Source organism: Somniosus microcephalus, chromosome 6, assembly GCF_052327205.1.
Source record: "Somniosus microcephalus isolate GS21.2 chromosome 6, FLI_Smic_1.0, whole genome shotgun sequence".
NCBI classification, from domain to species: Eukaryota; Metazoa; Chordata; class Chondrichthyes; order Squaliformes; family Somniosidae; genus Somniosus; species Somniosus microcephalus.
The window spans coordinates 277445326-277467038 of NC_140992.1; the positions used below are offsets into that span (position 1 = coordinate 277445326).

General features: G+C 50.1%; 1 protein-coding gene across 1 annotated transcript in view; it reads right to left on the reverse strand.

Annotated features, from left to right (window-relative positions):
- wtip (WT1 interacting protein) overlaps window positions 1–21713 on the reverse strand; it is a 74069-nt gene that overhangs the window by 41970 nt on the left and 10386 nt on the right. The window contains exon 2 of the mRNA XM_085991889.1: window positions 2836–2937. Within this exon, the coding sequence (XP_085848015.1) occupies window positions 2836–2881 (46 nt within the window). The 5' untranslated portion in view covers window positions 2882–2937. The remainder of the gene's footprint in view (window positions 1–2835; window positions 2938–21713) is intronic.

Consider the following 21713-nt stretch of genomic DNA (forward strand, 5'->3'; position numbering starts at 1 on the left):
GAATATCCAGCACAGAAACAGACCATTGGGCCCAGCCAGTCTCAGCCTCGTGCTGTTCTCACACAGCATGCAGGATGCACAATATCATTCCGTTCTTCACCTGAATATTCTTCTCTTCCCCTACCCCAGCCCCACACAGGCTATTCTCTGACCCCTCGCCGGCTTTCTCTCCCCCTCCCGACCCCCGCCCCGGGTCCCAGCCCCTCGTTCCTGCTCGGGCGCCGACCCCCACGGAGCCACCTCACTTGCCCTCTCCGTGGGTCGGCTTTGCCTCAGCTAAACAAGCTGAAGGCCCAAGTTAATAGATTTAAAGATAAAAGCGGCCGGCTCCCTCCACAAACTGCTGCAATAGGCACCCTGTCCCACCCAGAAGTGCAAAGCCTCCCCTTCCCCCACTCCTCTGAGTAAGGCAACAACAAATTGCATTTATATAGCACCAGGGAAATGTCGCACGGTGTTTCACAGAAGTGTAACAGACGAAGATTGGATACCAAGCTAAAGGAAGGGTTGTTGCTTTTGTATCTTCACCCTCTACCCTTGGGAAACAGCGTGAAGTGGCGTGAGGATTGGTGTGCTGATTAACTGTGACAGGACGTTAACACTCCTTCCATGGCCGTAACCAGCCCATGGGGGGTGGGGGGTTAGACCTACACGGTCGGTGGTTTGACGGGCTCCCACAGCCCATACGAAGAAGGGGGGGGGAGTCACCTTCACCCACCGGACGCGAGTATCCCGCTGGATGTCACCCCAGAACTGAGCCGGAGTTCCGGTCTCCGCTCGCGGGACTGTCCAGAGCGGCTTCGATCCCGGCACCTTCTGACTCCGAGGCGGGAATGCTCCCAATGAGCTGGGTCAAAGTGCATGCTAAGGAATCGAAGGCCGAGAATTTACTCAGAGTTGACCCTGGTCTGACCCGGTAAACTTGCCCCGTGTATAACCGCAATTCCCGCAAAGAACCTCGGTTAGACCACACTTGGGAGTACTGGTCTCCACGTTAGAAAAAGAATATAGAGGCACTGGAGAAAGTGCAAAAAAGGATGTACTAGAATAATACCAGAACTGAGAGGTTCTAACTATCAGGAAAGATTGAACAGGCCGGGGCTCTTTTCTCTAGAAAAGAGAAAACTGAGAGGTGACCTGATCGAGGTCTTTAAGATTATGAAGGGGGTTTGATAGGATAGACGGAGAGAAGATGTTTCCACTTGTGGGGGAGGCCAGAGCTAGGGGCCATCAATATAAGAGAGTCACTAATAAATCCAACAGGGAATTCAGGAGAAACTTCTTTACTCAGAGTGGTTAGAATGTGCAGTCGGAGTTGGGGTTACCGTCTTTCGGATGAGACGTTAAACCGAGGCCCCGTCTGCTCTCTCAGGTGGACGTAAAAGATCCCACGGCCACTATTTCGAAGAAGAGCAGGGTGGGGGGGCGGGGAGTTCTCCCCGGTGTCCTGGCTAATATTTATCCCTCACTCAACATCACTAAAAATCAGAGTCTCTGGTCATTCTCACATTGCTGTTTGTGGGAGCTTGCTGTGCGCAAATTGGCTGCCACGTTTCCCACATTACAGCAGTGACTACATTTCAAAAAGTACTTCATTGGCTGTAAAGCGCTTTGGGACGTCCGGTGGTCCTGAAAGACGCTATAGAAATGCAAGTCTGTCTTTTTCTATCCCTGGTACGTGCTAAGAAACAGTTTCAATATTAAGAGATGCTCAGCAAGTCTTAAAATCAACTTGGCTCAGTGGTCTCCGAGTCAGAAGGTTGTGGGTTCGAGTCCCACTCCAGGACTTGAGCACAAAGTCTAGATGCTCCCTCCTGCTGAGGAAAGGAGTCAAGCCAGGTGGCTTCCCTCACACAACTACCTGCCGTCAGTCTACTACCCACCATCGAGGCTGGAATGGGGGGTTGGGGGGGCGGGGGCCGGGGGGGAGAAAAGTACATTCTAGAAATAGGAACAGGAGGAGGCCATTCAGCCCCTCGAGCCTGTTCCACCACTCAATGAGATCATGGCCGATCTGTAACCTGGCTCCATCCACCCGCCCTGGCTCCTTATCCTTTTATACTCGTCTAATGAAAATCTGTCGATCTCAGATTTTAAATGATTAGTTGAGCTGGCATCTACTGTGTCTTGTGGGAGAGAGTTCCACACTCCGACCACCCGCTGTGTGAAGAAGTGTTTCCTAACTTCTCTCCTGAATGGCCTGGCTCTGATTTTAAGGTTATGTCTCCTTGTCCTCGACTCCCTCACCAGCAGACAAGGTTTCTCGCTGTCTACCCAATCAAAATCCTAAAAACCTCAATCAGATCGCCCCTTAACTCTCTATATTCCAGGGAACACAAGCCTAGTTTATGTAATCTCTCCTCATAATCTAACCCTGGGAGCCCTGGGAACATTCTGGTGAATCTGCACTGCCCTCCAGCCCAGGCCAATAGATCCTTCCTAAGGCGCTGTGCCCAGAACTGTACACAGTGCTCCAGGTTAGAGGGGAGGTGAGGAGAGATGTTCTTCACCCAGAGGGTGGTGGGGGTCTGGAACTCACTGCCTGAAAGGGTGGTCGAGGCAGAGACCCTCACCACATTTAAGAAGTGCTTGGATATGCACCTACAGGGCTACGGACCAAGAGCTGGAAAGTGGGATTAGGCTGGAGAGCTCTTTGTCGGCCGGCACAGACATGATGGACCGAATGGCCTCATTCTATGCTGTAAACTTCTACGATGCTATGTGGTCTTACCAGGGCTTTGTAACTCCAAGGGAGCAATGGAGAAACCAGAGCGCAAACGTGGGGATGAGAGAATCGGCACAATTAAACAGCCAACAGAGAGGTGGGTTACTCACCACAGGAACAGCAGATGAAGCAGTTGGTGTGGTAGAGACTGCCCATGGCTTGGCAGGCCTGGCTCGCTCCGTACACTCCCTTTCTGCATTTCACACAGATCCCTGTGGGGAGAAAAACATAAACACAAACATGGAGTTTACTTCAACAAGAATTAGGTTTGGTTTGGCGCCTGCCCCTTTAAATCCAGTCGCAATGCGCAAGATGTATTAAAATCCACAACCCCACTCCCTCCCACTCCACAGACTAAACCAATAGAAATGTTGCATGGTTTTGTTTATGTCTGCACAGTTACAGGCTTGAGAGAGGAGCCAAGCCATACAAGTCAAACATAAAACAGTTCTCTATGACCATAGGAACAGGGGGAGGCCATTCAGCCCCTCAAGCCTGTTCCACCATTCAATGAGATCATGGCTGATCTGTATCTTAACTCCATCCGCCCGCCTCTGCTCCATATCCTTGTCTAGCAAAAATCTATCGATCTCAGATTTAAAATGATGAATTGAGCTAACATCGACTGCTTTTTGCAGGAGAGAGTTCCGCACTGCTACCACCCTTTGGGTGAAGAAGTGTTTCCTAACTTCTCTCCGGAACGGCCTGGCTCTGATTCCACGGTTATGATCGGCATGACGAACAGCTTCTTTCTGAAATGAGGGGGTCGGTTATTTAAATTCAAGAAGCCCGGGTAATTGTTTGAGGCGCAATTAAGCAAGTTAAACTGTTCAAATCAGGGAGTATCAGTTTGGAACCTTGCACAGTTGGGTCCAGATCTCACAGTGACGAGACACTGAAGGATATGGTTGCCGTGTGTTTGAAATATTAATTCGAAAAGAATATAATTTAGTGGGAACACTAGTTTTCCTTTCATAAGTAACATCTATCACAATAGAAAACCAAGGTTGTATCAAACTGCTACAGTGGTTCAAGGCGGCCCACCACCACCTTCTCGGGGTAACTCAGGATGGGCAATAAATACCAGCCTCGCCAGCGACGCCCACATCCCGAGAATGAATAAAATCAAAAAAGTGAACCTCAGACTGCAGCTGAGGGGACGGTCAGAGGGGCCTGGGCATTCCCACAGCCTCGGCTATTGCGCTTGTCGGCGGAGAGGTTTTGGTAGCTCCGGTTCCCTCATGCACGCCACACCAGCTCAATTCTGATTCACCCAAACAAGATTTACAACTTGACATTCAGGGAAAGGAGGAGAGTGGAGAAACATGCAACAATACTCAAACCGACATCAAACCGAGCGGAACCTGAGCAGCAATTGCCTGCAGTCTTAGGAGCCATCGCCTTATAGATGGACTTCAGTGGTAGAGGAGTGGGGGAGTGAGTGAGGGGAAGGGAGAGGAGTGGGAGAGTGAGTGAGGGAAAGGGAGAGGAGTGGGAGAGTGAGTGAGGGGAAGGGAGAGGAGTGGGAGAGTGAGTGAGGGGAAGGGAGAGGAGTGGGAGAGTGAGTGAGGGGAAGGGAGAGGAGTGGGAGAGTGAGTGAGGGAAAGGGAGGAGTGGGGGAGTGAGTGAGGGAGAGGGGGAGGAGTGGGAGAGTGAGTGAGGGAAAGGGAGGAGTGGGGGAGTGAGTGAGGGGAAGGGAGAGGAGTGGGAGAGTGAGTGAGGGAGAGGGGGAGTGAGTGAGGGAAAGGGAGAGGAGTGGGAGAGTGAGTGAGGGGAAGGGAGAGGAGTGGGAGAGTGAGTGAGGGAAAGGGAGAGGAGTGGGAGAGTGAGTGAGGGGAAGGGAGAGGAGTGGGAGAGTGAGTGAGGGAAAGGGAGGAGTGGGGGAGTGAGTGAGGGGAAGGGAGAGGAGTGGGAGAGTGAGTGAGGGAGAGGGGGAGTGAGTGAGGGAAAGGGAGAGGAGTGGGAGAGTGAGTGAGGGAAAGGGAGGAGTGGGGGAGTGAGTGAGGGAGAGGGGGAGGAGTGGGGGAGTGAGTGAGGGAAAGGGAGGAGTGGGAGAGTGAGTGAGGGAAAGGGAGGAGTGGGGGAGTGAGTGAGGGAGAGGGGGAGGAGTGGGGGAGTGAGTGAGGGAAAGGGAGGAGTGGGGGAGCAAGTAAGGGGAAGGGAGGGGAGTGGAGTGGGAAGTGTAGTCACTGTTCTAACGTAGGAAATGCAGCAGAAAATTTGCGCACAGCAAGCTCCCACAAACAGCACGGACTGCAGTGGTTCAAGAAGGTGGCTCACCACCACCTTCTCAAGGGCAACTAGGGATGGGCAATAAATGATGGCCTTGCCAGCGACACCCACATCCCATGAATGAAAAAAAAAATCAGATACTCTGTGTTTTAGGTGTTGGTTGAGGGATAAATATTGGCCATGACACTGGGGAGATCTCCCCTGCCCCATGGGATCTTTTACGTCCAAAAGGCAGCACCTCCAACAGTGCAGGGTTCCTTCAGTACTGCCCCTCCGACAGTGCAGCACTCCCTCAGTACTGCCCCTCCAACAGTGCAGCGCTCCCTCAGTACTGCCCCTCCGACAGTGCAGCGGAGCTCCCTCAGTACTGCCCCTCCGACAGTGCAGCGCTCCCTCAGTACTGCCCCTCCGACAGTGCGGCGCTCCCTCAGTACTGCCCCTCCGACAGTGCAGCGCTCCCTCAGTAGTGACCCTCCGACAGTGCAGCGCTCCCTCAGTACTGCCCCTCTGACAGTGCAGCTCTCCCTCAGTACTGCCCCTCCGACAGTGCAGCACTCCCTCAGTACTGCCCCTCCGACAGTGCAGCGCTCCCTCAGTACTGCCCCTCCGACAGTGCAGCGCTCCCTCAGTACTGCCCCTCCGACAGTGCGGCGCTCCCTCAGTACTGCCCCTCCGACAGTGCGGCGCTCCCTCAGTACTGCCCCTCCGACAGTGCGGCGCTCCCTCAGTACTGCCCCTCCGACAGTGCGGCGCTCCCTCAGTACTGCCCCTCTGACAGTGCAGCACTCCCTCAGTACTGACCCTCTGACAGTGCAGCGCTCCCTCAGTATTGACCCTCTGACAGTGCAGCGCTCCCTCAGTATTGACCCTCTGACAGTGCAGCGCTCCCTCAGTACTGACCCTCTGACAGTGCAGCGCTCCCTCAGTACTGCCCCTCTGACAGTGCAGCGGATCCCTCAGTACTGCCCCTCCGACAGTGCAGCGCTCCCTCAGTACTGCCCCTCCGACAGTGCAGCGCTCCCTCAGTACTGCCCCTCCGACAGTGCAGCGCTCCCTCAGTACTGTCCCTCCGACAGTGCAGCGCTCCCTCAGTACTGCCCCTCCGACAGTGCAGCGCTCCCTCAGTACTGACCCTCCGACAGTGCAGCGCTCCCTCAGTACTGCAGTGGGAGTGTCAGCCTAGATTTTGTGCTCAAGTCTCTGGAGTGGGACTTGAACCCACGACCTTCTGACTCAGGCGCGAGTGCTGCCCACTGAGCCACGGCGAACAAGAACATATTTGGAAACTATCACAGCCACATTTGTAAAAGGTGTTCTGAGGGGAAGGAAAAAGTCAGGAGAGACAATGGCTGCTGGCACTGGGCACATTGATACTGATACACAATAGGCAGCAAGAGGCTCTAGGCCATGATTCTTATTGTTGTGATATTTTTAATATCATTCCCTCAAACTGCTCCTCCCAGTGACAGCCCTGTACCCATTCTAGTGTTACACAGCTCCAAACTCTCTGCAGACTCAACCCTGGTCTGGAAGAACACAGCCTGTAATCAAATAGTCGGATGTTCCTCACAGTTCAGTCGGGCGCAGTGTAAAGCTTCTAGCTCCCGCCGTTACACTGCCCCGAAACTGCAGCCCTGCAGAAAAGTCACACAACAAAGTGGAGCGGCTCCCACTCGCCTCGGTCGCTCTGCTGTCGCTGTTTTTCTTGCAATAAAGAGTTGATTAGGTGGAGGTCACATTCCCTGAGGGGTCAGGGTGGAACCTGGCACAAGCTACTGTACAATTACTGCCACATTCTGAGCAAGATCACAGGGAGGACCTTTCCCACCCCATTACATGCCTGATAATACGGCAGCCTTCAAAACAACTCCTGGTGATAGCGCCAAGGTCAATCACTCGCCGCCAACACCGAGCGACAATCAACGCCCGCCCTCCCAAACTATAATCAATTATAACTTAACTCTACACAGAGATCAATCCGCCTTTATAATCTTGCACATTAAGCATAGAGGCACTCACAGGCAGCTAGCCAAGGATTGCCTCGTAAACCAGGGCAGGAACTTCACTGATGGCCCATCACTCCACTGCTCCGGTTTGGGTGGATTCTTTTATTGGGGTGAATTAAACAAAATTGACTGTAAATTAATAAAACTTTAAAGGAACCTTAACAAATTAAATTAAAATTGTGTTGGCCGGGGTGATGATGCACTCCAGTCCCTGCGGTGCCCACCGGTCTCGGAAGGCCTCGAGCGTGCCGGCGGACACCGCGTGCTCCATCTCCAGGGCCACCCGGGCGCGAACATGGCCGCGGAAGAGAGGCAGGGTAGTCGGGTCGAACGAACCCCCTCGACCGCCCGCTGCCTGGACCAATTGATGGATTTTTTGGCCAGGCCCAGGAGCAGTCCTACAAGGAGGTCCCCCGACCTGCCCGCTCCCCTCCGCACCGGGTGACCAAAGATCAGGAGCGTGGGACTGAAGTGCAGCCAAAAATCGAGGAGCAGCCCCTTCAAATAATGGAAGAGGGGGCTGCAACCTCTCACATTCTATATAAACGTGGAACACGGACTCCTCCAGGCCGCAGAAAAGGCAGGCCGTTTGGGTGTAAAGATCCTCACCCAACTCCCTACCCCCTCCCCCCTCCTCCTCCATCTCGCACCCTTATCTCCCTTGTCCCTCCCCCGCCATCTCCCTCCTCCTCTTCTCTCCCCCGCCATCTCCCTCCCCCCCCCGCCATCTCCCCTCCCTCCCCCTCCCCCCTCCGTCCCTCCCCCGCCATCTCCCTCCCTCTCCCTCCTCCGCCATCTCCCTCCCCCCCCCCGCCATCTCCCTCCCGCACCCTTTGCCCACTGGCTCAGTGGGTACAGGCACCACCCAGTGTGGAACGGAGCCACTGCTGCCCAGGAAGATCCCAGGCTCCATTCTCAGACTCTGCCGAACAACAGCAGCATCATAAGGTGCTTCCCCAGACTCGGTCTACTCACTGTCCACACCATCCAGCGTTGTCTGAACGGTGCCTCATTTGTCCAAACAAAAGACACCTCCCATGCTGTACCCACCATGTCTATATATGAAGAATGTTGGGACAGGCAGCTCGTCTTCCTCTCTAAACATCAGACTTACTTTCTTTTGAAGACAGCGCCCCCTTAATCAGAGAATGATACAGAGCAGGAGAAGGTCATTCGGCCCATCGTGCCTGTGCCGGCTCTTTGAACGAGCTCTCCAATTAGTCCCACTCCCCCCTGCTCTTTCCCCATAGCCCTGCAAACTTTCCCCTTCTAGTATTTATCCAATTCTCTTTTGAAAGTTACTATTGAATCTGCTTCCACCGCCCTTTCAGGCAGCGCATTCCAGATCACAACAACTCGCTGCATAAAAAACTGATCTCCCCTCCGGTTCTTTTGCCAATCACCTTAAATCTGTGTCCTCTGGTTACCGACCCTTCTGCCAGTGGAAACAGTTTCTCCTTATTATTCAATCAAAACTCTTCATGATTTTGAACACCTCTATTAAATCTCCCCTTAACCTTCTCTGCTCTAAGGAGAACAATCCCAGTTTCTCCAGATCACTGAAGTCCCCTCCTCCCTGGCACCATTCCAGTAAATCTCCTCTGCACCCTCTCCAAGGCCTTCCCATCCAAGTGCGGTGCCCAGAATTGGACACAAAACTCCAGCTGAGGCCTAACTAGTGTTTTATAAAGGTTTACATAACTTCCTTCATTTTATATTCTATGCCTCTATTTATAAAGCCATGGATCGTGTGCTTTTGTTAAAATAAAACAAACAGCCTTCTCGACAGTCTGCTGCAGGCCCGGGCGGTCAGGTCATCAGACCACGCCAAATTATCCACTTTTATTTCCAGCTCCTCCTCCGTTCTCACTTTCAAACGCAGAGGAAAATCAGAATTTTGTGGGAATTCCAAATCTTGAAAGGCAACTTCATGAAACAGAAAATCAAACAGCGGCATAAAGGCCAGAGGAAGGAGAGCGAATTTCCCAACAGGTAACCCAGAATTCAGAACTTCAACCTCGCAAGAAGAGGAGGCCCCGAGATGGCTTTATTTATAAAATGATCACAGGGCACTATTCAAAGAGCAGGGAGTTCTCCCCGATGTCCTGGCCGAATGTAACCCCCAACCAACATCACTAAAACAGATTAAAGACTTACATTTCTGTAGCGCCTTTCACAGCCTCAGGTCGCCCCAAAGTGCTTTACAGCCAATGAAGTACTTTTTGAAGTGTTGTGATGTAGGAAACGTGGCAGGCAATTTGCGCACAGCAAGCTCCCACAAACAGCAATGTGATAATGAGCAAATCGTCTTGTTTTTTAGTGATGTTGGTTGAGGGATAAATATTGGCCCCAGGACACCGGGGAAAACGCCCCTGCTCTTCTTCGAATACAGCCATGGAACTTTTACGCCCACCTGAGCGAGCAGATGTGGTCTTTATTTAACATCTTATCCACAAGATGGCAACTCCAACAGTGCGGCGCTCCCTCAGTACCGCCCCTCCGACAGTGCGGCCCTCCCTCAGTACTGCCCCTCCGACAGTGCGGCCCTCCCTCAGTACTGACCCTCCGACAGTGCAGCGCTCCCTCAGTACTGACCCTCCGACATTGCAGCGCTCCCTCAGTACTGACCCTCCGACAGTGCGGCCCTCCCTCAGTACTGCCCCTCCGACAGTGCGGCCCTCCCTCAGTACTGACCCTCCGACAGTGCAGCGCTCCCTCAGTACTGACCCTCCGACATTGCAGCGCTCCCTCAGTACTGCCCCTCCGACAGTGCGGCCCTCCCTCAGTACTGACCCTCCGACAGTGCAGCGCTCCCTCAGTACTGACCCTCCGACATTGCAGCGCTCCCTCAGTACTGACCCTCCGACAGTGCAGCGCTCCCTCAGTATTACCCCTCCGACAGTGCGGCCCTCCCTCAGTACTGACCCTCCGACAGTACGGCGCTCCCTCAGTACTGATCCTCCGACAGTGCAGCACTCCCTCAGTACTGACCCTCCGACAGTGCAGCGCTCCCTCAGTATTGCCCCTCCGACAGTGCTGCCCTCCCTCAGTACTGACCCTCCGACAGTACGGCCCTCCCTCAGTACTGACCCTCCGACAGTGCAGCGCTCCCTCAGTACTGACCCTCCGACAGTGCTGCCCTCCCTCAGTACTGACCCTCCGACAGTACGGCCCTCCCTCAGTACTGACCCTCCGACAGTGCAGCGCTCCCTCAGTACTGACCCTCCGACAATGCAGCGCTCCCTCAGTACTGACCCTCCGACAGTGCAGCGCTCCCTCAGTATTACCCCTCCGACAGTGCGGCCCTCCCTCAGTACTGACCCTCCGACAGTACGGCGCTCCCTCAGTACTGATCCTCCGACAGTGCAGCACTCCCTCAGTACTGACCCTCCGACAGTGCAGCGCTCCCTCAGTATTGCCCCTCCAACAGTGCTGCCCTCCCTCAGTACTGACCCTCCGACAGTACGGCGCTCCCTCAGTACTGACCCTCCGACAGTGCAGCGCTCCCTCAGTACTGATCCTCCGACAGTGCAGCGCTCCCTCAGTACTGCCCCCCTGACTGTGCAGCGCTCCCTCAGTACTGCCCCCCCCGACAGTGCAGTGATCCCTCAGTACTGCCCCTCTGACAGTGCGGCGCTTCCTCAGTACTGTCCCTCCGACAGTGCAGCGCTCCCTCAGTACTGCCCCTCCGACAGTGCTAGTGCTCCCTCAGTACTGCCCCTCCGACAGTGCAGCGCTCCCACAGTACTGCACTGGGAGTGTCAGCCTGGAAATTGTGCTCAAGTCTCTGGTAAGGGGACTTGAACCCATGACCTTCTGACTCAGAGGCGAGGGTGCTGCTCACTGAGCCACGGTCGACGTTATAACTGATCATTTATCTCGCTGCTTTTTGTGGGATCCTGCTGTGTGCTGATTGGTTGCTGGGTTGCCTGTATAACAGTGACCACACTTCCCTACATTACAACAGTGACTGCAATTCATTGGCTATAAACGCTCCAGGACGTGAAAGGCACTATATAAATGAAAGTCCTTTCTCTTTTCTTGATTTAATCGGCTGGAGGAGCGTTGGATAAACAGATTTCATTCTGAGAGGCCCCACTGTTTGATCAGGCGAACGGTATAAATTCAATATTCTCTCACTCACCCCCACCGGTAGGTGGTGTATGTCCGGGTGCAATTCTGCAGAGGACAGTCCCCCTGTGTCTCACCCAATTACTGATTTGTGACCCCAGACAGTGAGCGTCAGAAAGCTATTTGACTATGGAATGCATCACAGTTGAGTCCAATTATTGAAACACATGCTCTTTCTAAGGTGGGGGGAAGACAGGCACTGAATAGTGATCAGGAGTGGGAACACTTTCCTCCCCCTGGCCCGAGGGCACTGAAGCAAGCTGTACACAGGAAACTCAGCACTGACCAGGCGCTGAAGTCGGCACCTTCGAGATCTGTACGGTTCTGTACCCCAGTGCCCCCCACCCATTCCGAGCTGAAAAAAATGGTGCTCCAGTCACGGCGAGCAGCCGCTGCGTTACAGGCAGTTTCATCAACTGGGAAAAACACAGCGACTTTAAGTCTAGGCTCAGTAAATGCTCAGATAAAGCTGGAAGGGGGAGAGGGGGAGAGGAGAACTGAGCAGAACTATGTACATTATTTTGGGAAATGAATCAAGGATTGTCTGATCTCCAGAATGGGCCGTAACATCACTTTGTTCAGGACACGCCTGCGCTCTGAAATCAACGGCATTCTTAGGGAACGATTCATTTCCTGCAGGTGAACTGGAATGAAGGCTTTTATCAAAGAATCAGTGAACACTTTGTTCCCAAGCACTGATTTTTCTCAATCCATGAAACACACTCACTCTTCCCATCAGTGTCAATATAAATGGGCAGGATTCCCACTGCAACTCGCGTTCTAACCATTATATGTGATACTTGAACCATTCACTGTGAACAGGCTCCTTTGCCCCCTCAAAGGGTTAATAATAAATGGGTTTTATTCCTCTTCTCCTGAAGGTATTTGGACAGATGACCACAAGCTCGGTCAAAGAGGGAGGTTGTAAGGGGAGTCTTAAAGGAGGAAAGAGAGGTGGAGAAGTTTAGGGAGGGAATTCCAGAGTTTGGGGCCCAGGCAGATGAAGGCATGGCCACCAATGGTGGAGCGATGAAAATTGGGAATGCGCAAGAGGCCAGAATTGGAGGAGCGGTGAGATCTGCTCCACTTCTGGTGTGTTGCTGCATCAGTTAGACCACATGCTCTTCGATGAGAGGAATGAAGAGGGAGAATGTCAAGGGTGCTGTGGGGGAACTAAATGGATGTATCAACACTAAAATAAAAACAGAAAATACTTGAAATACGCAGCAGGTCAACCGGCATCTGGTAGAGAGCTAGGTTTGAGATGAAGGATCGTCAACCAAAATCTGTACTCCCTCTCAGAGGCTTTGAGATCCTTCATAAAGGGCGGTGCCCAGAATTGGACACAATACTCCAGCTGTGGTCTAACCAGTGATTTATAAAGGGTTTAGCAATAACTTCCTTGTTTTTGTGATCTATGCCTTTGTTTATAAAGTCAAGGATTCCCTTTCCCATAAATATAAGATGGTCACTAATAAATCCAATCGGGAATTCAGGAGAAACTTCTTTCCCCAGAGAGTGGTGAGAATGTGGAACTCGCTGCCACAGGGAGTGGTCGAGGCGAATAGTATAGATACATTTAAGGGGAAACTGGATAAACACATGAGGGAGAAAGGAATAGAAGGATATGTCGATGGGGTGAGATGAAGAGGCTCGTGTGGAGCATAAACACCGGCACGGACCTGTTGGGCCGAATGCCCTGTTTTCTGTGCTGTAAACTGTGTGTAATTCTATGTAGAACACTCGCCTTCCTTTTCTCTTTCACTCACTGGCTGACCTATTGTGTTGATTGTTTCAGATTTACAGAATTCGCACTTATTAACTTTATGCCAGCCCACATCTGGTACTTGAACCCTTGATCGGGGGGGGGGGGGCGCAGTGAAGTGAGGTTTCTAATCACTAATCCACATACAGATTTCCACTGCCCTCTACCCCAAGGTCATTGAATAAATTGATGTTGTGAACCTGGACGTGTCCCAAAGGGTAATGACCCACAGCTCTCAATCAGTTTCCTACTCGGTAATGGCTTCTCATCAACACATGGCTGCCTCCTGGAGACTGTTCAGGACTCCTCAGCAATACTTTCAAACGAGTGCAACTCTCCTGCAAAGGACAACGTACAGCTTTGCCAATGGCCAACGTACAGCTTTGCCAATGGCCGAGCTCCAACCAGCCCCGCCCCCCATCCCCTTGGGCGCTACAAAGGAGCCTCAGTGGCCCCCACCCCGGAGTACAGCCAGAATCACCACTCCACCTCTGACCAATGACATTATATATTATGGGGCTGCTGGGTGAAGATGGGAAGAAGACTTGAATTGCTGTGGCACCTTCCACGACCTCAGGACATCCCAAAGCGCTTTACAGCCAATGAAGTGTAGTCACTGTTGTAATGTAGGAAATTCTAATGATGGGCCACTCTTGGGCGAGCCTAATATTGGAAAAGGGGTCCCCAGGGCTATTATTAGCAGGGGGTGCCCAGGGTTATTATTAGCAGGGGGTGCCCAGGGCTATTATTAGCAGGGGGGTGCCCAGGGCTATTATTAGCAGGGGGTGCCCAGGGCTATTATTAGCAGGGGGTGCCCAGGAGTGGTCCATTATCAGCAGGTTCTGCCCAGGAGTGGTCCATTATCAGCAGGTTCAGGTACAAAGATGTGATACGTGGGGTCATTTCAATCTTTATTTCACACACTTTTTTTTATAATGGCCGGAGTTAAACTGGAGCCTGCCCTCCAGCACCAAGATTCAGAATGGAGCAGCACAGGCACTGGAGTGGATTGTCGGAGGAAGTGCCACAGAAACCTTGGATAAAAGTTGTAAACGCAGTCGCTCCCGTGTTTCTGCGGATCTTCCGCCAAGGTTAGGGGCGGTCGATCGCCAGAACCCTCCGCGGAAATCCAAACTCATGGCGTGCCCAAGGGAAAGCCCGAATTCAGAAACCAAACGAGCCACTGTGATGGTTGGAACAGCTCAGTTGAAACATCAACATATGCAGCTTGACAGAGAGCGACGTGGACAATTGGCTTCGCTCAAGAACACGGAATCCTTATTCTGGGAGGGTGTGAACATCATCGAGCAGACACTCATTGCCTGGGCCCGTAGCGGGAATCAGGCAGGGAAGTGGAGTTGAGGTCGATGATCAGCCATTATTGAATGGCGGAGCAGACTCGAGGGGCCGTATGGCTGACTCCTGCTCCTATTTCATATGTTATGTTCACATGGATTTATCTCTTGTGCGGTTTTCAAAGAATTGGATTTTCATGAAAAGTAAAAGCTACTTTTAAACTCCGTGGACTTTCTCGGTCACCACCTTCCTGCCTCACTGAGTGCGAGTCATCAAAGAGTGCTGTGAGTTTGGGTAAGTGTGAGAGCTCTTTAATTGTTATTTCTCTTTAAATCATTCTTGATAAGATTACTTAAGCAGTTTAAGTAAAGGGGAAAAGTTAAATATTTGGGATTCTGTTGGTTTAAGAAGAGTAAAACAAGGTTACACTGCAGTAGGAATAAATTGGCACAGCAGGCAGTGGAAACCAGTTTTCTAACCAATCAGCATGGGTGACTCATTTGGCTGTAAACAAACAAACAGTATAAAAAGACCAGTCCTAGTGCGAGCAAGCACTGAGTGCGAGTCAGCAGAGAGTGCTGTGAGTTTGGGTAAGTGTGAGTTTGGGTAAGTGGGGTGTTAGGTGCTCTTTTCAAACTTTAACTCTGTGGGTTGTAGTTAATAAGGCCTTTCTGGTGCAGAGTGACTGTTGGTAAACCATTTAACTGGTGTAATTAGAGGGATTGATTTAATTTAAATCCAATTAATTAAAGGGGATACTAGCATCTAAAATCGGGCAGAGGGTGTCCATAACTAACAATAAAAAATGTAATTAATTACATAGAATGGAGCAGGTGATGTGTTACTGTTGCGAGATGTGGGAGCCGGTGGACCCCATTGAGGCTCACGGTGAATACGTCTGTGACAAGTGTCTGCTGCTACAGGAACTCCAGCTCCGTGTTGATGAGCTGGAGTCTGAGCTTCAGACACTGCGACACATCAGGGAGGGGGAGAAGTACCTGGACTCTGTGTTTCAGGAGGTGGTCACACCTATGAAGTTAATTAATTCAGATGTAGCCCATGGTCAGGGACAGCACGGTGTGACTACGAGTGAGGCAGGTACGGGGATCCAGGAGGTAGTGTTGGAGGAGCCGCAGCCCTTGCTCTTGTCCAACAGGTTCGAGATTCTTACTCCCTGTGGGGACAGGAGCAGGGACTGCAGGGAGGATGAGCAACCTGGCCACAGCACCATGGAACAGGGGGCCATTCAAGAGGGGGGAGTAAATAGAAATGTTGTAGTGGTAGGGGATAGTATTATTAGGGGGATAGATAGAGTTCTCTGCAGCTGAGAGCGAGAGTCCCGAAGGCTGTGTTGCCTACCCGGTGCCAGGGTTAAGGACATCTCCTCTGGGCTGGAAAGAAACTTGCAGTGGGAGGGGGTGGATCCAGTTGTCGTGGTCCATGTTGGTACAAATGACGTAGATAGGACTAGGAAGCCGGTTCTGTTAAAGGAGTATGAGCAGCTAGGAGTCAAATTAAAAAACAGAACCTCAAGGGTAATAATCTCTGGATTATTACCTGAGCCACGAGCGAATTTGGCTAGGACAAATAAAATTAGAGAGTTAAATGCGTGGCTCAAAGACTGGTGTGGGAGAAATGGGTTTTGCTTCCTGGGACACTGGCACCAGTACTGGGGCAGGAGGGTGCTGTTCCATTGGGACGGGCTTCACTTGGCCAGTGCTGGGACTAGAGTCCTGGCGGATCATATAACTAGGGCTGTAGAGAGGGCTTTAAACGAACTAGTGGGGGGAGGTTCCTAGAGAGCAAATATTAAAAACGACAAAGAGAAGGTCATAGACTTAGGTAGCAGTGGGGAAATTAAAAACCAGAGCATGTCAGGAAGGGGTAGAAGGTATGGAGTAAAAGGTAAAGTAATAAAAATGGCAAAAGCAGGAACTAAGTGTCACAAAACATATTTGAAAGTTCTCTATCTGAATGCACGTAGCATTTGTAACAAAATAGATGAGTTAATGGCACAAATAACTACATATGGGTATGATCTTGTGGCCATTACAGAAATATGGCTGCAGGGTGACAATGCCTGGGAATTAAACATACCAGGTTATTTAACGATCAGGAAGGACAGGCAGGAAGGAAGGGGAGGTGGGGTGGCTATGTTAATAAAGGAAGGAATCACTGTAATACAGAGAAATGATATTGGGTCAAAAGATCAGGATAATGAAACAGTTTGGGTGGAGGTAAGGAATAATAAGGAAAAAAACACTAGTGGGCATAGTCCATAGGCCTCCGAACAGTTGCAACTCTGTTGGACGGAGTATCAATCAGGAAATAGTTGAGGCTTGTAATAAGGGAACATCTATAATTATGGGTGATTTTAACTATCATATTAATTGGACAAATCAAATTGGGCAGGGCTGCCTTGAGGATGAGTTCATTGAGTGTATTAGGGATGGGTTTCTTGAGCAGTATGTAACTGAACCGACCAGGGGGCAAGCAACCTTAGATCTGGTCCTGTGTAACGAGACAGGATTAATTAAAAATGTCCTAGTAAAGGATCCCCTTGGAATGAGTGACCATAACATGGTTGAATTCCATATTCAATTAGAGGGTGAGCAGGTTGGATCTCAAACAAGCATGCTAAGCTTGAATAAAGGAGACTATGAAGGTATGAGAGCGGAATTGAGTAGAGTGGATTGGGAAAATAGATTAAAGGGTAAGACGATACATGATCAGTGGTGTACATTTAAAGAGTTATTTTACAACTTCCAAAAAATATATATTCCACTGAGAAGAAAAGGGTGTAAAAGAAAAGACAGCCATCCGTGGCTAAGTAAAGAAATTAAGGATAGTATTCGACTAAAAACAAGGGCATATAAGGTAGCTAAATCTAGTGGGAGGATAGAGGATTGGGAAAACTTTAAAAGACAGCAAAAAATAACAAAAAGATTGATTAAGAAAGGGAAGATAGATTATGAAAGTAAATTAGCAAAAAATATAAAAACAGATAGTAAGAGTTTTTATAGTTATATAAAAAGAAAAAGGGTGGCTAAAGTAAATGTTGGTCCCTTAGAGGATGAGACCGGGAAATTAATGGTGGGAAATATGGAGATGGCAAAAACACTGAATGAATATTTTGTATCAGTCTTTACAGTAGAGGACACTAAGAATATCCCAACACTGGACAAACAGGGGGCTATAGGGGGGGGGAGGAGCTAAACACGATCAAAATCACTAAGGAAGTGGTACTCGGTAAAATAATGGGGCTCAAGGCAGATAAATCACCTGGACCTGATGGCTTACATCCTAGGGTCTTGAGGGAAGTGGCGGTAGGGATTGTGGATGCATTAGTAATAATTTTCCAAAACTCCCTGGACTCAGCAAAGGTCCCGGCAGACTGGAAAACTGCTAATGTAACACCCTTATTTAAAAAGGGCAGTCGACAGAAGGCTGGAAACTATAGACCGGTTAGCCTAACATCTGTGGTAGGTAAAATTTTGGAGTCCATTATTAAGGAGACAGTAACAGGACATTTGGATAATCATAATTTAATAGGACAAAGTCAGCATGGTTTTATGAAGGGGAAGTCATGTTTGACAAATTTGCTGGAGTTCTTTGAGGAAGTAACATATAGGGTGGATAAAGGGGAACCAGTGGACGTAGTGTATTTAGACTTCCAAAAGGCATTTGACAAGGTGCCACACAAAAGAATATTGCTTACGATAAAAAATCACGGGATTGGGGGTAATATTCTGGCATGGATAGAGGATTGGCTATCTAACAGAAGGCAGAGAGTTGGGATAAATGGTTCATTCTCAGATTGGCAATCAGTAACCAGTGGTGTTCCGCAGGGGTCAGTGCTGGGTCCCCAACTCTTTACAATCTATATTAACGATTTGGAGGAGGGGACCGAATGTAACATATCAAAGTTTGCAGATGATACTAAGATGGGAGGGAAAGTAGTGAGTGAGGAGGACATAAAAAACCTGCAAGGGGACATAGACAGGCTAAGTAAGTGGGCAGAGATTTGGCAGATGGAATACAATACTGGAAAGTGTGAGGTTATGTGGCAGGAAAAATCGTAGAGCAAGTTATTATCTTAATGGCAAGAAACTGGAAAGTACTGAAGTACAAAGGGATCTGGGGGTCCTGGTGCACAAAACTCAAAAGGTTAGTATGCAGGTGCAGCAAGTGATTAAGAAGGCCAATGGAATGTTGGCTTTCATTGCTAGGGGGATAGAATATAAAAATAGGGAGGTATTGCTTCAGTTGTACAAGGTATTGGTGAGACCGCACCTGGAATACTGCATACAGTTTTGGTGTCCATACTTAAGAAAAGACATACTTGCTCTCGAGTCAGTGCAAAGAAGGTTCACTCGGTTAATCCCGGGGATGAGGGGATGGACATATGAGGAGAGGTTGAGTAGATTGGGACTCTACTCATTGGAGTTCAGAAGAATGAGAGGCGATCTTATTGAAACATATAAGATTGTGAAGGGGTTGGATCGGGTGGATGCGGGGAGGATGTTCCCGATGATGGGTGAAACTAGAACTAGGGGGCATAGTCTTAGAATAAGGGGCTGCTCTTTCAAAACTGAGATGAGGAGGAACTACTTCACTCAGAGGGTGGTAGGTCCATGGAATATGCTGCCCCAAAAAGCTGTAGAAGCTACATCATTACATAAACTTAAAACAGAAATAGACAGTTTCCTAGAAGTAAAGGGAATAAAGGGTTATGGGGAGCGGGCAGGAATTTGGACATGAGTCTAGGTTCGGATTGGTCATGGCCCTGTGGGTAGCGGAGCGGGCCCAGGGGCCGTGTAGCCTGATCCTGCTCCTATTTCGTGTGTCTAATTCTGTTAGATTCAGGAGATGGTTCTGTGATAGTAGATTGGCGGTTAGGATCAGATCAGCCATGATCTTATTGAATGGCGGCGCAGGCTCGAGGGGCCGATTGGCCCACTCCTGCTCCTATTTCTTATGTTCTTATGTCTACAGGTTGGGGGAAGAGATCATTTGGGCAAGACCACATTTATTACCCATTCCCAGTTGCCTTGCTTTTTACAAATGAGTGGCTTATTAGGCCACTTCAGAGGGCCATTAAAGAGAGATTAACCAGAGTCACATGTGGGTCAGACTGGGTAGGGTCAGTAGGTTCCCTTCCCTAAATACAGGAAACTCTGTTTTATCTGGCACCGACGTGGTGCCGGTTGATCAAAAGTCCGGATTACAGAGAGGTATACTTACTAAGGTACGAGAGCCCCGTACACGGCCACAGATCCAGGCGTCCCTGTTGCATGGCAACAGCTGCAGGAACCCCGGTTACACGGCCACATATCCAGGAACCCCGGTTACACGGCCACTAATATGAAGTAAAACTTACCTGAACCTACTCCTGAATTTTGCCGGTTAAGAGAGATTTCCGGTTATTTAGGTGCCGGTAAAAAGAGTTTCCTGTAATATTAATGAACTTTTGACTGCTGGTACAAAAAGCTCCTGAGAGTTTGGACTGCATCATTTCTTGTTTTGAAACAGTTTATATTTGTTTAAGTCTGATTAATGCAGTTTTAGTATTACATAGAACTTACAGCACAGAAACAGGCCATTCGGCCCAACTGGTCTAAACTCCACACGAGCCTCCTCCCACCCTATCAACATATCCTTCGATTCCTTTCTCCCTCATGTACTTATCGTTCTACCTCTGTGTATCATCACAACTGTAAATAAATTTGTTCCAGTAATTTAGCCTGTATGCAAGGGTTTAAAGATGTATTATGTCTTCACCTTTGGAAAAGGGTGGGAGAATTTGGTGGGCATCCCGTGTATTTGAGCGGTTTACCATCATTAATGGTTAACTGTTAAACCCGAGCTTGATTAAGGATTCAGGTTCTAGTTCGCTGCAGAATCAGTTTGCTCAGGGAATGTGGTGGGGAAACCCCTGAACAGTATCAAAAGGCCCTTCCCCTCATCGTCTGCATTCATCGGTATTTCCTCACACCTGCCCACAAAATGTTACAGTGGCTTTTCCAGGAACTGTACAGGAGAAAATATTTCTCAGTTGAGACAGCCAGGGAGCTCAGACGGAGAAATGTTTGTTTAACAGTCTTTGTACAATGCAGACGGCACGGGCCCAACCTGTCCCTCTCCCACACTGAAACAACAATCATTCAGCCCCGAGGCACCCGACTGCTCCGACCCCAGAACATTCCAGGTACCTCATCCATATCAGCCTTTGCAGTGACTCCTAGCGAGCTTCTGTGTGGGGGAGTTTTCCACGACATGCATCAGTTGATACAATCCCGCGCCCCCCGCTGTCTGAACAATAGCTTCGCCTTGCCCTTCACAGCAGTGATACTGCAACACCCGTCACCAAGTCAACTAATACTCCAGCAGCTAAACCCAGGACAAAGCAGCCCGCTTGATTGGCACCCCATCCACCACCTTAAACATTCACTTCCTCCACCACCGGCGCACCGTGGCTGCAGTGTGTACCATCTACAAGATGCACTGCAGCAACGCGCCAAGGCTTCTTCAGCAGCACCTCCCAAACTCGCGACCTCTTCCACCTAGAAGGACAAGGGCAGCAGGCGCATGGGAACACCACCACCTCCAAGTTCCCCTCCACGTCACACACCATCCTGACTTGGAAGTATATCACCGTTTCTTCATGGGGAAAGAGCAGGGGGGGAGTGGGATTAATTAGAGAGCTCTTTCAAAGAGCCGGCACAGGCACGATGGGCCGAATGGCCTCCTCCTGTGCGGTGTGATTCTATGAAGTGAGTTTGTGTATTGAATGGTTGAGTCATTCGGGAAAGGATCAGCCCAAGTGTCATCCCCAGTCTGTGCTGGCTCAGCAGATCTTGCCCATGGCGGTGATGGAGGTGCCGACGTGCCCGAGGCTGGGGGTGGGGGCGAAGAGGATCAGGGAAAACAAATGATTTGAAGAAGGGATTGTAGCTGAAATAAACGGGGTCTCGGGGCTGCGGGAATTTTAAAAAACTCAAATTTCACTTTCAGTTCATCAGCCTCCTTCTCACGGATTGAACGCTCCCGAGGGATTGGGGCGGGAGAGCAGAGCTTGCAGCTCGTTGCATGCATTCCTTTCCATAGTGCACTTTGTTTAAAGAATCCCTCATTCTCTGCTTCACATGGATTGCTGCTCTGATTACAGCCGTTCACAGCAAGAAATGGCTCTTCTCTCTCAACTAGTCCTTTTTCTTCTTTTAATATATTATTTAGGCTTCATAGGAACAGGAAGAGGCCATTCAGCCCCTCGGACTTGTCTCACCATTCAATTAGATCATGATCTGTATTTCAACTTAACATTTTCCAGTCTTCACTCCCTATTAGATAGGCTGGGGGTGTTTTCTTTGGAACAGAGGATTTTGACCCAGCGACGATGAAGGAATGTCCGATATATTTCCAAGTCAGGATGGCGTGTGACTTGGAGGGGAACTTGGAGGTGATGGTGTTCACATGCACCTGCTGCCCTTGTCCTTCTAGGTGGTAGAGATCGCGGGTTTGGGAGGTGCTGCCGAAGAAGCCTTGGCGAGTTGCTGCA